The sequence below is a fragment of the Schistosoma mansoni genome, chromosome 2, assembly GCF_000237925.1.
Source record: "Schistosoma mansoni strain Puerto Rico chromosome 2, complete genome".
NCBI lineage: Eukaryota > Metazoa > Platyhelminthes > Trematoda > Strigeidida > Schistosomatidae > Schistosoma > Schistosoma mansoni.
The window spans coordinates 24,754,825-24,768,226 of NC_031496.1; the positions used below are offsets into that span (position 1 = coordinate 24,754,825).

Genomic DNA, 13,402 nt, shown 5'->3' on the forward strand with positions numbered 1-13,402 from the left:
TGGATGATTATGATTATTTGGATAATGATGATCATTTGTATGATGATGATGTTGATGATAAATTTGATGATGATGATTTGGATGATGATGATGTTGATTATAATTTTGAAGATGATGATGATGATTTGAATGATGATGATGATGAAGATGATGATGATGTGGACGATGATGATGATTATTTGGATGATGATGATGTTAATGATAATTTAGATGATGATGATGAAGATGATAATGAAGATGACGATAATTTGGATGATGATGATGATGATGTGGATGATGATGATGATGATTTGGATGATGATGATGATAATTAGGATGATGATGATAATGATGATGATGATAATGACGATGATGATAATTTAGATGATGATGAAGTGAATGATGATGATTTGGATGATTATGATTATTTCGATGATGATGATGATGATATGGATAATGATGAAGATGTTGATGATTTAGATGAAGATGACGTTTTGGATGATGATTTGGATGATGATGATGTTGAAGATTTAGATGAAGATGATGATTTGAATGATGATGATGAAGATGATAATGATGTGGATGATGATGATGATTCGGATGATTATGATTATATGGATGATGATGTTTATGAAGACGATTATGATGATGGAGATGATGACAAAGATGTGGATGAAGTTGACTATTAAAACTACTATAATATCCACAAAATTCCTTCCGAGAATATATGATTCACAACAAAAAGTATTTCAACAAGCTTCTTTTATCACAATTGATTGATCACTGGATGGTGATCAGTGTCATGCGTGTCAAGTCCTTATTAGTGCTGATCGAATGCTATCGATCAAGTTGCAATTTGGCCACTAGTCTAGGTGGCTCGACAGTGCGTCACTATGTTGAGATAAGATGGTGGTTGGAGGTGATCAACAGAAAAACCCTGGACCCGGGTTTCGTGTTACTTGGCACTCGTCAGAAAGGTGTACCTGTAATCGTGAGGGAACTTGTGCCCCCTGACGGATTCGATCCCGTGTAACTCAGCTTCACAATCAGAGACGTTACCACTGACCTATTCGGGCCGCGATCAATCTTTTATATTAAATATATTGCAGAAAAAATGTATTGTTGTATAAAAAGACTATTAAAACTAATTAAAGTCGAAAAAATAAAGTCACGTAAAATTCAGTTACGCAGTTTATTGGAAATGTTTTTATAATATAGAATAATATGCATGTATTCTCACGATTAAAGGTTTTTAATTGGGTTAGGTTATACAAATGTTTTGTCGTATAATTCATGTTCTAGTTATGGTACTGTTAAGACTTATATTTTCTTTCGCCTGAATGACTCTAATGTACGTATGTCTCATTCTGTCTGAAATGATTACAAGAGAAAATATATGAATGAAGTAGGCGATTTGTATCTGATGAAATAACACTGATTGTGGGAATTTGTGAACTGATCATTCGACTGTGGTGCCAATCTCAAAATCTCGACATGATCAACATTAAAAAAAAGGGAACATAAGCTGACTGATTGAGTTTAAATTTGTAGATAATAGTGGTTACTAGTCAAAAAAGCAAGTAATTAAACCCGAAATTGAAGATTATAAAGCAAAACGAATGGTTCTTCCTTATCAACTGTCTTAACACTAACTAACCTAGGATTTATAACATTAAAACACAAAAGATTAAAGTTAAATAAATCGATAAATTGATGCACATAGCTTAGTAAGAATCTTTTCGACTATTGACGAAGTACGTGTGCTTCTTATAAGTGGCATCAGTCTTTTGAAGCTACAAATAAAACATACTGTTTATTATGAACAGAGAAGCAGTCTAGAGCTTGGGAAAATTCGCATCGATCATTTATCGTCTAATGAATCTATAAGATGTTGAAGGTGTTTTTGAAATCCGAAATATTTGCTCGAATTTATCTTAGGCAGACCGACAAGTACAATATCGGGGAAATAACTAGAAAAATTCATATTGTCATTACTCAGTAATTAGTCAATAATAGATTCTTTGGTCCTACTTGAGGTCGTTTGCATCTAAAGTAACTCAATGACAATTTTCTAGAATGTGAGGGTACTTAGAATCCACAAGGGAGCATCCGTTCTGTGGCTAGTGGGTGCTAACTAGCACTAGGGTTTTCTGTCGATTACCTTTAAACACTTAACATCTCAAAAATGAGTCAATAAAACGACGTCTTAATATATATACTATAACAATGTTGGATGCAGGCTCAATGGTCTAGAGGTTAAGGGTTCGTGTGCAAGACTGAAGGTCCTCGGTTCTAATCCTGCGTGCGGTGTCGTCGATGATCACTGCTGAGGAGTCCCATACGAGGACGAAACGACTGTTCGGTGTTCCCAGATTTCAAATGGTTCTCTAAAATTGATCAATTCATGATATCAATCAATACATAAGATAGTTGTGTTTATTTTAACATAAACCAACTGTCATATAGAACTCATGTCCATACATATCAATGCTGTACACTCATGATTTGATATAGAGCGAAAGCACAGAAATGAATATATACATGTAAATTTATTGTTTATTTCTTGAAAAATGTCACATTATTAACAAAATCGTTTCTCTATTAATGCCATCTTTAAATCGAAAAGAAATTAGATGGTATTTAATATTTACATACAATATGCTAGTGAAGTTTCTTCTGTCTTCCATTCTCCCCTACAGAAACCGATTGTATTATAAAAACTAATTGTTGAACAAGCTAGGGAACTAAAGTGTAGTTAAAAGACACTTTTCATTGGGAACTGATATTGGTGGAACTGTTTCAATAAATTTGTACCTCAAGAGAATGCTCTTAATAGTGTTGCCAATTGGGCGTCTTTTTGTTCACAACATAATCGATCTTGCAATACATGAATAGTATATTACCGTTTGCTCAAATATAGTATCGTTTGGTGTAAGATGTTTTGGAGCTTAACTTAAATCGATCTCTGTTGGCACATGAGACCCCTTAGCAGACGACTAAACATAGCAAGTTACTACTGAGTCAATACGTTAATGAATAATGGGTTCTTTTTTTGAAGCAACAAGTACTGAGTTTGAATGCCATTGTGAACATCACCACTGAAATGCAGGTGAATGAGACAAACGAGTCTTAAACAGAACAAAACGCATTTACTAGATCTCGGTGTTAACCATAGTCCAAAAATATAGTTTAATCATTTATTAGGATTCCATGTGGAGGATGTTGTAGATATTTACTATATTTTCGTGTGATACCGTACGGATTTGGATAGTTATGGTTCCTCTGAAGCATATCTCAGTATTGATTTAGGTATTACTGACTTTAATTCAATCATTAAGAAAATCTAACTTTCATATTTCCTTCGGTTTTCCTGACAGAATAATGTATGATATATAGTCAGTTAATTCAACTAGGTCAATTGTAACTACATAGGGTCTAATGTAAAATTAGTTAACCTACAAAGCTGAGTAGTTTTATCGCAGCTTAGGTTGGAAATTTTCACAACACATTGATTCCTTAAATAATTTTAAACTTGTACAATTTGTAGCCTGATTCATTAACTGTTCTGCAGACTACTACCAATTAACAAATAGTTACGTAGAACAAGACTTTGCTTAAGAGGTGAATGCATAATACTTATTGCTAATGTGCACTGATAGGCAGTCAGACAGTAAAAGGTGTAGGTGGACACCTTAATCAGGTAAATAATCAACTTACTCATTATAGGTTGCCAATCACGATAACAACTGGTTTACCAGGAATATTATGTCACCAATCTGAATTACAATAATATATCATACGTACATTTAGTATTGTTTGTTTGAATCTTCCCATCGATGTGTTAGAACTGCAACTGGTCAGTCTCTAATTGGCATATGTGCATACTGTGCGTATTGCGTCGATATAGCCTTAATTCACAAGCATGGTAAGCAGAGATGGATAGTGGCCGAGTGTATAACGCGATGGCGTTTGAAGCAAAAGGCACTGGGTTCGAGTCCCAGAGTGAACATCAACTCTGAGATGCAGGTACATCCAGCTGACAAGTCCCAAATAGGACGAAACGCGCGTCCTGGATTCCACTGTTAGCCACTATCCATCTCTGCCTAATATATCATACGGTTTAAAAGTTCTACTGACTTAAGAAAATATTGCCTTAATAATTGGGGAAAATTTCGAATCTCATCTTGAAAGAATCCAAAGATTTGCTTAACCTAATCGCTACTGGGAATGAGGACAAATTGGCTTTTTATTGTGTAATATCAAAGTTTCTGCGGTGTATCTCTGTTAGTGGTGTAAATAAAATTTAAATCATAGCTTAGTTTTATTATATCTATGTCAAAAGACATTTTATGGCACGCTTTGTATATACAATCACTTTTCTTCATTTCACAGGTGGAATTGCATCATTTTGTTCAGAACCTGAAACAGTATGTACAGTATTTCGTCCATGCTGTGGAAGGGATTGGGTATGTAATCGTAAAAGTTCTGCTACTGGTAAATGTGTCCAGTGTGCACATGCTAATAGTCCATGTATTCATGCAAATGATTGTTGTCGAGGTGCATGTATAAAAGGTTCATGTAAATTGATGAGTTTCTTTGATGAAGAGTGAAAACGATTATTACAGATCAGATTTATTTCTTCAAAATATCATATTTATGGATAATAATAAAAAAAACATTTCTATATACATGGTACTTTGTTTTACTTTATCAGTCTTTAGTAAAACGAATGGGTTATATAAAAACTGAAACAGGTGGTTTTCTTAGGGGACCACACACGGAGCCTTTGACCTGAAGGTCTAGTCCACAAGGCAGTGGAGCATCGGAAGCAAATGCAGTAACATGGTAGTCGGTGACCAACGACTGGTTCATATGCCATTTGTTCCTCCAGGATACTGGAGCCCATGTGCACCATTGGTTTGGAATCAGGGTTTTCCAACTCCCCTGAGTGGACTTTCCGTATCCACTAACCCGGTTAAAGAGCCGGACATTCGCTTTTCGTCCTCTCACTTTCGTAAACAACACCCCCTTTACGAGAAGGCAGTGAGTAGGACTTCCCTGGCAGAGGCTATATATTCGCGTTTTCGAGAGGGAGAGCGGACTCTCCCCACTCTCGGCCGTCCCAGGGCATTCATTATCATTTACCGATCTACAATATTTCATTGTAAACAGTTAGTTTGATTCAATTTAACCGGAGCATTAAACTATTCGTTTCATTACTGTGGTACCGTTTTCCGGGTAGTGCTTTCTAGATAGCAACGTTTAACATCCAAAAATTAAGCATTTGAAGGGAATGTAACCACTAAAATTAAGTTTATTATATTCTTTACTAACATTATCTAATTCGATGTGATTTATTTCCTATTTTAAATTGACTTATGAAATGGATAAATCCCTTGTCATTGTTTATATCTAAATTTATTGTCATTCAGTTGAAAATATAGTTATAGAAGCAGTAACCAGTGGAGTTCAACCACGTCTGTTGGGAGATATCAACTCACTGAAGACAATTGGTGAATGGTTGCTCAATTTCGTGGATTGGTTGAAGTTAGACATTAACACCATTGGATGCCAGTCAGCTTAGTGGTGTAGAGGTTAAGTGCTCACGCGCGAGACCGATAGGTCCTGGGTTCGAATCTCACGAAGCGGGATCATGGATGAGCACTGCTGAGGAGTCCCACGGTGGGAAGAAACGGCCGTTCAGTGCTTCCAGGTTTTTCCATGGTGGTCTAGCTTCAATCGACTCATAATCTCAACTATATAAAAAATATAGTTATTGTTAAATTAGGTAATATTGTAGATCATCCCAATCTAGCTCAGATTTTTAGTTTTAAATCTAGCTGTATAATACACCATTGCGAGAAACCTTATTTTACGATTGCCAAACAGAACCTCCTCGAGTTAGATATACACGACCATACTCTGTGTATGATTGTTGTTAGTTCCAAAATGTTACTGTCAGTCGGCGGCAATATTATATAAATGATGCTTAACTTTCGGAAGGATTGTTTAACATGAGATCATGACGATTTGAAATGATGCTTTCCGCAATAAAACAGAATTTATACAGTTTTATAAAGGAAATCAACTGTTTATTTCAAAGAAATTCACATTGTTAGAAAAGTGATTTCTGTAATAAAAAAAACACTGAAGCAAAATTTATTCTGAAGCGGTAAATGTAGAAACAAACACAATAGGGAAACTCTAACCTGACTGATTTTACAAAATAAGCCTTAATGGAATGATACAGAAAATAAAAAACCGAATGAGAACACTTGTAAAATAACATCATCAATCTGTTGAATAGTTAATATTTTACTAGCAACCTGAAGAGACTGTGTTTATCGATTGATGGATTAAGCCCTCCAAAACTCAAGGAACATCAAGTCATGAGTAGGAACGTCGAAACCACTAGTTAGTTCAAAACAACCAACAGAAGCGAACCGGGGTGAATAAGAAGAAGTATTATAAAATTGTTTATGCAAAATTTTAAAAAAAATCCTGAAAAAAATGAAGGATTAAGCAAGCAAAAAAGATGTTATGTAAGCATCAAAATGTAAAAGAAAAAAATTGTTTCTTCACAGGGATTAATTAATGAGTTCGAATCAAATTTACAGGTTATCATTTGTTTGTCTTCTTCTTATTAGTACTTGTTCTTGTAGTGGTAGCCCTGTTGAAGGTGGTAGTTTTTGCTTTGTCAAAGAAATGAAAAGAATACACAGTGTTTTAAAAATATGTAATTTTTAATATTTTAATTTTAACTAGTAGTAAGATTCTCTTATATCATCAAACTATATTATATCATAAATATACTTAGCATTAAAAATAGATCAACACATAGATTTACGGATTATCGTGGAACAATCAGTTGAGTGGAATTAGTAACTATATGTCAACTTCATTGACTATGAGAAGGCGTTTGACAGTGAACATTATGGAAACTTCTTCGACACTATGGAGTTCCTCAGAAAATTGTCAACATCATCCGGAACTCGTACGATGGACTACAGTGCAAAGTGGTGCATGGAGGACAGCTGACAAACGCATTCCAATTAAGGATCGGAGTCAGACAAGGCTGTCTATTCTCCCCATTCCTCTTTCTTCTGGTGATTGACTGGATCATGAAGTCATCGATATCTGAAGGGAAGCACAGAATAATACAATGGATGTCTCAGAACCAATTAGACGATTTGGACTTTGTAGATGACCTAGCCTTCCTATCTCATACACACGAACAAATACAGACGAAGACAACAAATGTAGCAGTGGCCTTAACATACACAAAGGAAAAAGCAAGGTTCTCAAATACAACACGGAGAACACCGACCCAATGGCGAAACTCTGGAAGATGTGAAAACATTCACATACCTGGGAAGCATTATTGATAAACAAGGAGGATCTGATGCAGATGTAAAGGCGAGGATTGGCAAAGCAAGAACTGCTTTTCTACAGTTGAAGAACATATGAAACTCAAAACAACTCTCAACTAATTTCAAGGTCAGAATCTTCAATACGAACGTCAAGACAGTTCTACTGTACGGAGCTGAAACGTGGAGAACTACTACAGCCATCATCAAGAAGGTACAAGTATTTATATACAGTTGTCTACGCAAAATACTCAACATCCATTGGCCGGATACTATCAGCAACAGCCTTCTGTGGAAGAGGAAGAACCAACTTCCACCTGAAGAGGAAATTAGGAAAAGACGTTGGAAGTGGATAGGACATACATTAAGGAAATCACCAATGTGCATTACAAGGCAATCCCTAACTTGGAACCCGGAAAGGAAGCGGAAAAGAGGAAGGCCAAAGAACACATTACGCCGGGAAACAGAAGTAGATATGAAAAGGATGAATGTTGACTGGAAAGAACTGGAAAGGAAGGCTCAGGACAGGGTTGAATGGAGAATACTGGTGGGGAGCCTATACTCCTCAACGAGGGGTAATAGGAATAAGTAAGTAAGTAAGACATAGATTAATACAAACTCTACTGTATTGATTATGGAGTGGTAACTAAATCATAGAATTTAATGTATGAATTAATCAAAAGAGATGGAGTTTAAGATAATTGACGGGAAATGTAGAACAACATTAAAATCTTACTGGCTGTTCGTTGGTTATCAACTAGGATTTGCAATATTTCAGCTCAATACTCAAAATTACTGAAAAAATTAATGAATGTATTACATAATTATAGGAGGACGACTAGTTTCCTGAGTAAATTATCAGTTCAGTCATTGGACTGATTTCCGATAAGCTTATCAAAGTGAACCATTATGAAATTAGTAGTAAAAGATACATGACGTGTGTCTTTGAACCTGCAGTGACCTTATGGCAAAGTTCTGCTTTGAGATGAATAAGAGATAAACTTTATCTTTCAGTAACGTTGAAACCTTAGTCTTAGTTCTGAGAAAATACTGTCTCCTACTCTGGAAAGCTAAACTATCTTTTAGTTTCAAAAGAATATGAAAACTTAAAAATGTTCGTCAGAGTTGAAAAATCGATTAGATTTTTGACAGTAGCCTTATTAGGCTCTATCAAGTACGTAGCTATTACATTATTACATTGAATTCTCCTCAAGAAATAGGGCCATCTGTCAACCCAGTAAAGTTCCAAACAGCAAAAACTGTCTTAATGAAATGATTCGAATAAACGGATTGAACGTGAAGGTTTAGTCTACCATACCCAGACGCAATTAATAGTGTATTCATGCCACGATTTTGATATTTCTGTTTATACTATCATAAGATTACATTTTGTTTAGGAATGATGACTCTACGCATGTTAAAATTACACCTATTATGTTGTGTATATAATCGATAATATTGTACTGTAAAATGATATCCTTTATGTTTACACATCCTTCACACATTTCATATCTCCTATGAGTAACAATTTTGTCTGAACTGCTCAATTCACGGAAATCTAGAAACCAAGTGTTTTAGGAAAGCGAACACTTTCTTTCATCATTGTTAATATCTATCGATCTGATCATCCCTGAAAACTGACGTGTATTCTGTACTCCTTTCCCAAATATATCACTATTGTTATCATTGTCTAGCTACTGGGACTCAACGGGTTCACATATATGTTGAGGACCTTGGAAATTTCCTCGAAAAAGTCTTCAGGAGCTAGAAAATGAGGAAAATACTCCGAACAATTAGTGTAACATAGATTAGAGGACTACATATTTTGTTACTAATTTTAGAATGGTTACAAAATCTCCTATTCGAGACTGAAGTGTAATAAATTTATGAAGGACCAGGTAATTAGAAAGTTAGTATCAACTACTCACATATTAGACATATCAATCCCCATATATAAAATACTTACTTGGAACAGTTTGTTTTAGTAATGAAGAATTGTTATGGATTGATGCTTCACTATCATATGATGAATTTAATGATTTCATATCATATTCTTTACTTGTTAAAGGAGTTGCTACAAATGATCTTTGTTCTTTTGAACTCGTATTGGTTAGCGTAGTAATATGTGATTTATGAATTGGAGTTACATTAATTAATCCTAAATGACTTTCATGTTTTGAAGTAGACGATGTTTTTGTAGTAGTAGTAGTAGTAGTAGTAGTAGTAGTAGTAATAGGATTTATATTCATCAAATTGGCTTTTATAGGTGTACTACCAAAATGACTTGTTTTATGTGTAACTGTAATATAAAATGTTAAATTATTCCGATTTTAATTAATATAACTAAAATTATCATCATAACATGAAATAAATCCTTATTTTATTGATTGAATAATCAACTTTACATAAAACATTTATGATTTGATAAAAAACTTATTCAACCCCTTCTGATTATAATCATATGCTCACTAGTGACTGACTTCAAGATAAATGTCTTGGAGTTCTAGTGAGAAGCAGTGACCAGTGAAGTTCAACCACGTCTGTTGTGAGATAACAACTTACTGAAGACAATTGGTGAACGGTTGCTCAAACTTCGTGGATTGGTTGAAGTTAGACATTACATCCGTTGGATGCTGGTCAGCTCAGTGGTCTATCGGTTAAGTGCTCTACCGCAAGACTGGTAGGTCCTGGGTTCGAATCTCGTGAAGCGAAGTCGTGGATGCGCACTGCTGAGAAGCCCCATAATAGGACGAAACGGCCGTCCAGTGATTCCAGGTTTTCCATAGTGGTCTAGCTTCAATTGACTCATGATTTCAACTATTAAAATCAATGATTTAAGTTTGAGAACATAAAAAAGTCATACGAAAATCGCCAGTGAACAATTCAGGATTTTTCAAAAGAAATTACTAAATAATTGTTTTTGGGATGGTAGAGAAGATTTGTAGCTCAAGTGGATGATTTTGATGAAGTTTTGTTCTCTGGCCTGGATGGTTTGTGCTGATGATGTCATTCAGAAGGACGATAAAAGCTCCATGACCAAACCATCCAACTCAGAGTACAAAACTCCATCAAAATAATTGTTTTCTTTGGAATGATTTGGAGAAGTTTAGTGAGGTTTCGTGTTATGAACTTTTGTAACTTGATTTCTTTTAAAATATTCTGACAATATTTTCAGGTATACAGCTGAACTAGCCTAATAAAAATTGGGCTATGAATAAGAGTATTCACTATAGACACCTGAGAAATACTGTAAAATTTACAATATGGTCATAACTAACAATTCTCTTAACAAAAACATAAAATAATCGTATCTTTCGGGGTTTGGATTTTAGGTGGACAATTATTGGTCTCCAAGAATCATTAGATTGTTATTTAGCAATAGTATGGGACTAACCAACAGCATGTCCCCACAATCCAACACCAGAGATTGAACCAAGGACCTCTGGGTATCACAGAAAGAGATTTACTATTACATCAGTAGGGTGACATTCAACAATTCACATTATTTACGTTAGTCGATTTGTAACATAACCCGACGATCATCAACGTAGAACGAATAAATATGCATTGGTTTATCAATTATAAGGCATTACCGATTAAAGTTTATAATTTTGTCTACATTTAGTTTATTCGAATCGAATGAATAAAAACGTTTAAATTAGACTACTATTATTATTATTATTGGCATATAGTATGTATAAACAATGAATAAGTATTGTTTATTTTAAATTTATGACTCAATCCATTGTGATTCATATTGTACTACACATAACGTCAGTTTAAGTTATGCTATGCCAAATATACTTTGTTTAAAAATGTATATAGTCTATAGCATATAGTTGTATATTTTTTCTCCTGCAAAAACATCTCCAATACATAAATATATAAAGTTTTAATAATGTACCATCCTATTACGTCCAAACCCCTACCATCAGTAGCAGATAACAATGGAGCAGTCGATATTTGGAAGTACAATTTACAATTGATCGTTCTTTGGATAATGGCTAGTGAGATGTCTTTTCATCTCTTAAGTGGTGGCCGACTTCTATCAACTAGGTTACCTCCAAATGCTCTGATATAGTCGAGGGTGGGGAATGTCTCCTTTCCCTCTCAAGATGCTATCATATGGTCATGAGCATATAGACAGTCCCAAGGGAGTTATACTCACTGCCTTCTTGCGGAAAGGGTATTGTTTACGAAATTGAAAAGAAGAAAAGCGAATATGCGGTGGTTAAACTGGGTTCGTGAATACGTAGCTTCCATCTAGAGGAGCTGCAATACCCTGATTCAAAACCGATGGTGTACATAGGCTCCAGGATCCTGATGGAAAAATAGAGTATAAACTTATCCTTGGTCACCAGCTACCTTGAGACCGCATCTCTTAATGTTCAACTATTAAAATAGTATGCGGTTAGGAAAAATTGTAATCTAGCTGATCGTTGATTGTCAGAATTCAATGGTACCGTTAGCTCGAAAGTTATAAGTCGAGTCCTATCATAATCCAGTTGTTTTTCATCAGCTTCAATCACAAACTATGTGTAACATTATATGAATTAGAATACCCACTATCCTGAGTTAAGTAGTAAGTAACACCTGAAAAAATACACAGAATCATCAATCTAGTAGCTTACTTCTGCATGGATCACGCGAATCCAAGAATTCATTTAAACTCATCCATCCACCTCCCACTCGCACAATCGTTGTACTATTCAAAAAACGTACCAAATAAACTCGTGAACTGGATCCAAACTTCAAAACAAGCAAAGAAAAACTGTATAAGTAAATTATCTCTTGCTTTTCCACACCGAAAAAAGGTACATGGAATACACATGTTAAATGAAATAGAGACTAATTAAAGGATAGGTTTTGTTTATTTAGTATAGAACGTACTGAACTCCGCCTGTAGCTCCTCCGGGGGCTACTACCGGTCTCAAGCCCGGGTAAAGGAGTAGGGTTGGGCATGTGGTTAGCAACCCCATCCCGTAGAAAACAAACTCGCTAAAAAACGCTAACCAGAAAAAACTATTCAAACCATTTAAACTCTGCCCTGGGAGTAGAAGGAATAATTATGAAGTCTCATGATGAAAGCCGAGTTCCTTCGGAAGTCATGAGGCCGATGCACCTTCTAAAAACCAGAGCTTGGAATCAGTACTGAACCTGGTGGTTTCACATGATAAACTGGTTATAAAATCATCAGAAACCAAGAAGTACTAGATAGATCTTTGGTCTAAGTATTCATCTGTTAATCAGTGTGCATTCACGATCCTACTGAGAATCAAACCCAGACCCTCATTTAATTTCATGGAATTTTAGGAAGCATCATTATTTTCGTAACGCATTTTATTGATCACATTGTAAACTAATGAACATATCGTTGATGTTGTAGGCAAGAGTATAACAGAATTACATGAATTTAACTTACACAATATCGATCCTTTCCAATTTTTCTCGGTTGGAATTTTGGTTGACAAATACATTTACTAGTTTCTTGTTTTATTGCATGTTCAATTAATTTATCAGTTGGTAGAGGTTTATGCTGAAAAATATAATTTTGAATTTGATGAAAACGAAAAAAAAAACAAATTCATTCAATAAGAAATTTCCAAGGTAGAATAATAAAAAAATATTATCATATCTGTTTCCACTTCTCCACCTGGAGCCCCTCTGGGGTTACTGCTGACCCCAAGCCCAGATAAAGGAGGAGTGTTGGGCATGGGATTAGCGACCCTATCCCATAGAAAACTAACTCGCTAAAAAAACGCTAACCAGATCAGGTGACTGTTTTACTTAAATTGATTAAATAATGAATGCTGTGCATGTCTTCAATCAGTGTAAAACTAGTTATCGGACTTTGAAGTTATAGTATAAATTTACTCAAGAAATACCAGTTTATTCATTCAGTAGATTTGGAAAGCTTATACCTTCATCAAAATATTTCTCTGAATATGTTAAAACTATCTGCAAATTGTAGGTTGGTTAAAAATTGGATCATCAAAGGATCAATTATTGATTGTGCACTAAAAGAATTGGATTTGTTCTACAAGGTTTATCGGTGT

The 13,402-nt window shown here is 35.0% G+C and overlaps 2 protein-coding genes across 2 annotated transcripts in view; one reads left to right on the forward strand and one right to left on the reverse strand.

The window, feature by feature from the left end:
• Window positions 1-4,328: 4,328 nt before the first annotated feature.
• Smp_135070 (Hypothetical Schistosoma spp. protein UPF0506) lies at window positions 4,329-4,589 on the forward strand (the record flags this gene model as incomplete). Its single annotated transcript, XM_018796180.1, has 1 exon — window positions 4,329-4,589. One exon carries the CDS (start codon window positions 4,329-4,331, stop codon window positions 4,587-4,589), a length of 261 nt encoding a protein of 86 aa, XP_018650418.1.
• Window positions 4,590-6,125: 1,536 nt separating this feature from the next.
• The window catches only part of Smp_135060 (putative bollus pemphigoid antigen), a gene marked incomplete at its 5' end in the record, with an annotated part of 59,490 nt that continues 52,213 nt past the window's right edge, over window positions 6,126-13,402 (reverse strand). Inside the window, 4 exons of the mRNA XM_018796181.1 lie at window positions 6,126-6,671; window positions 9,313-9,645; window positions 11,978-12,095; window positions 12,769-12,882. Coding sequence (XP_018650419.1) covers window positions 6,601-6,671; window positions 9,313-9,645; window positions 11,978-12,095; window positions 12,769-12,882 — 636 coding nt within the window. The 3' untranslated portion in view covers window positions 6,126-6,600. The remainder of the gene's footprint in view (window positions 6,672-9,312; window positions 9,646-11,977; window positions 12,096-12,768; window positions 12,883-13,402) is intronic.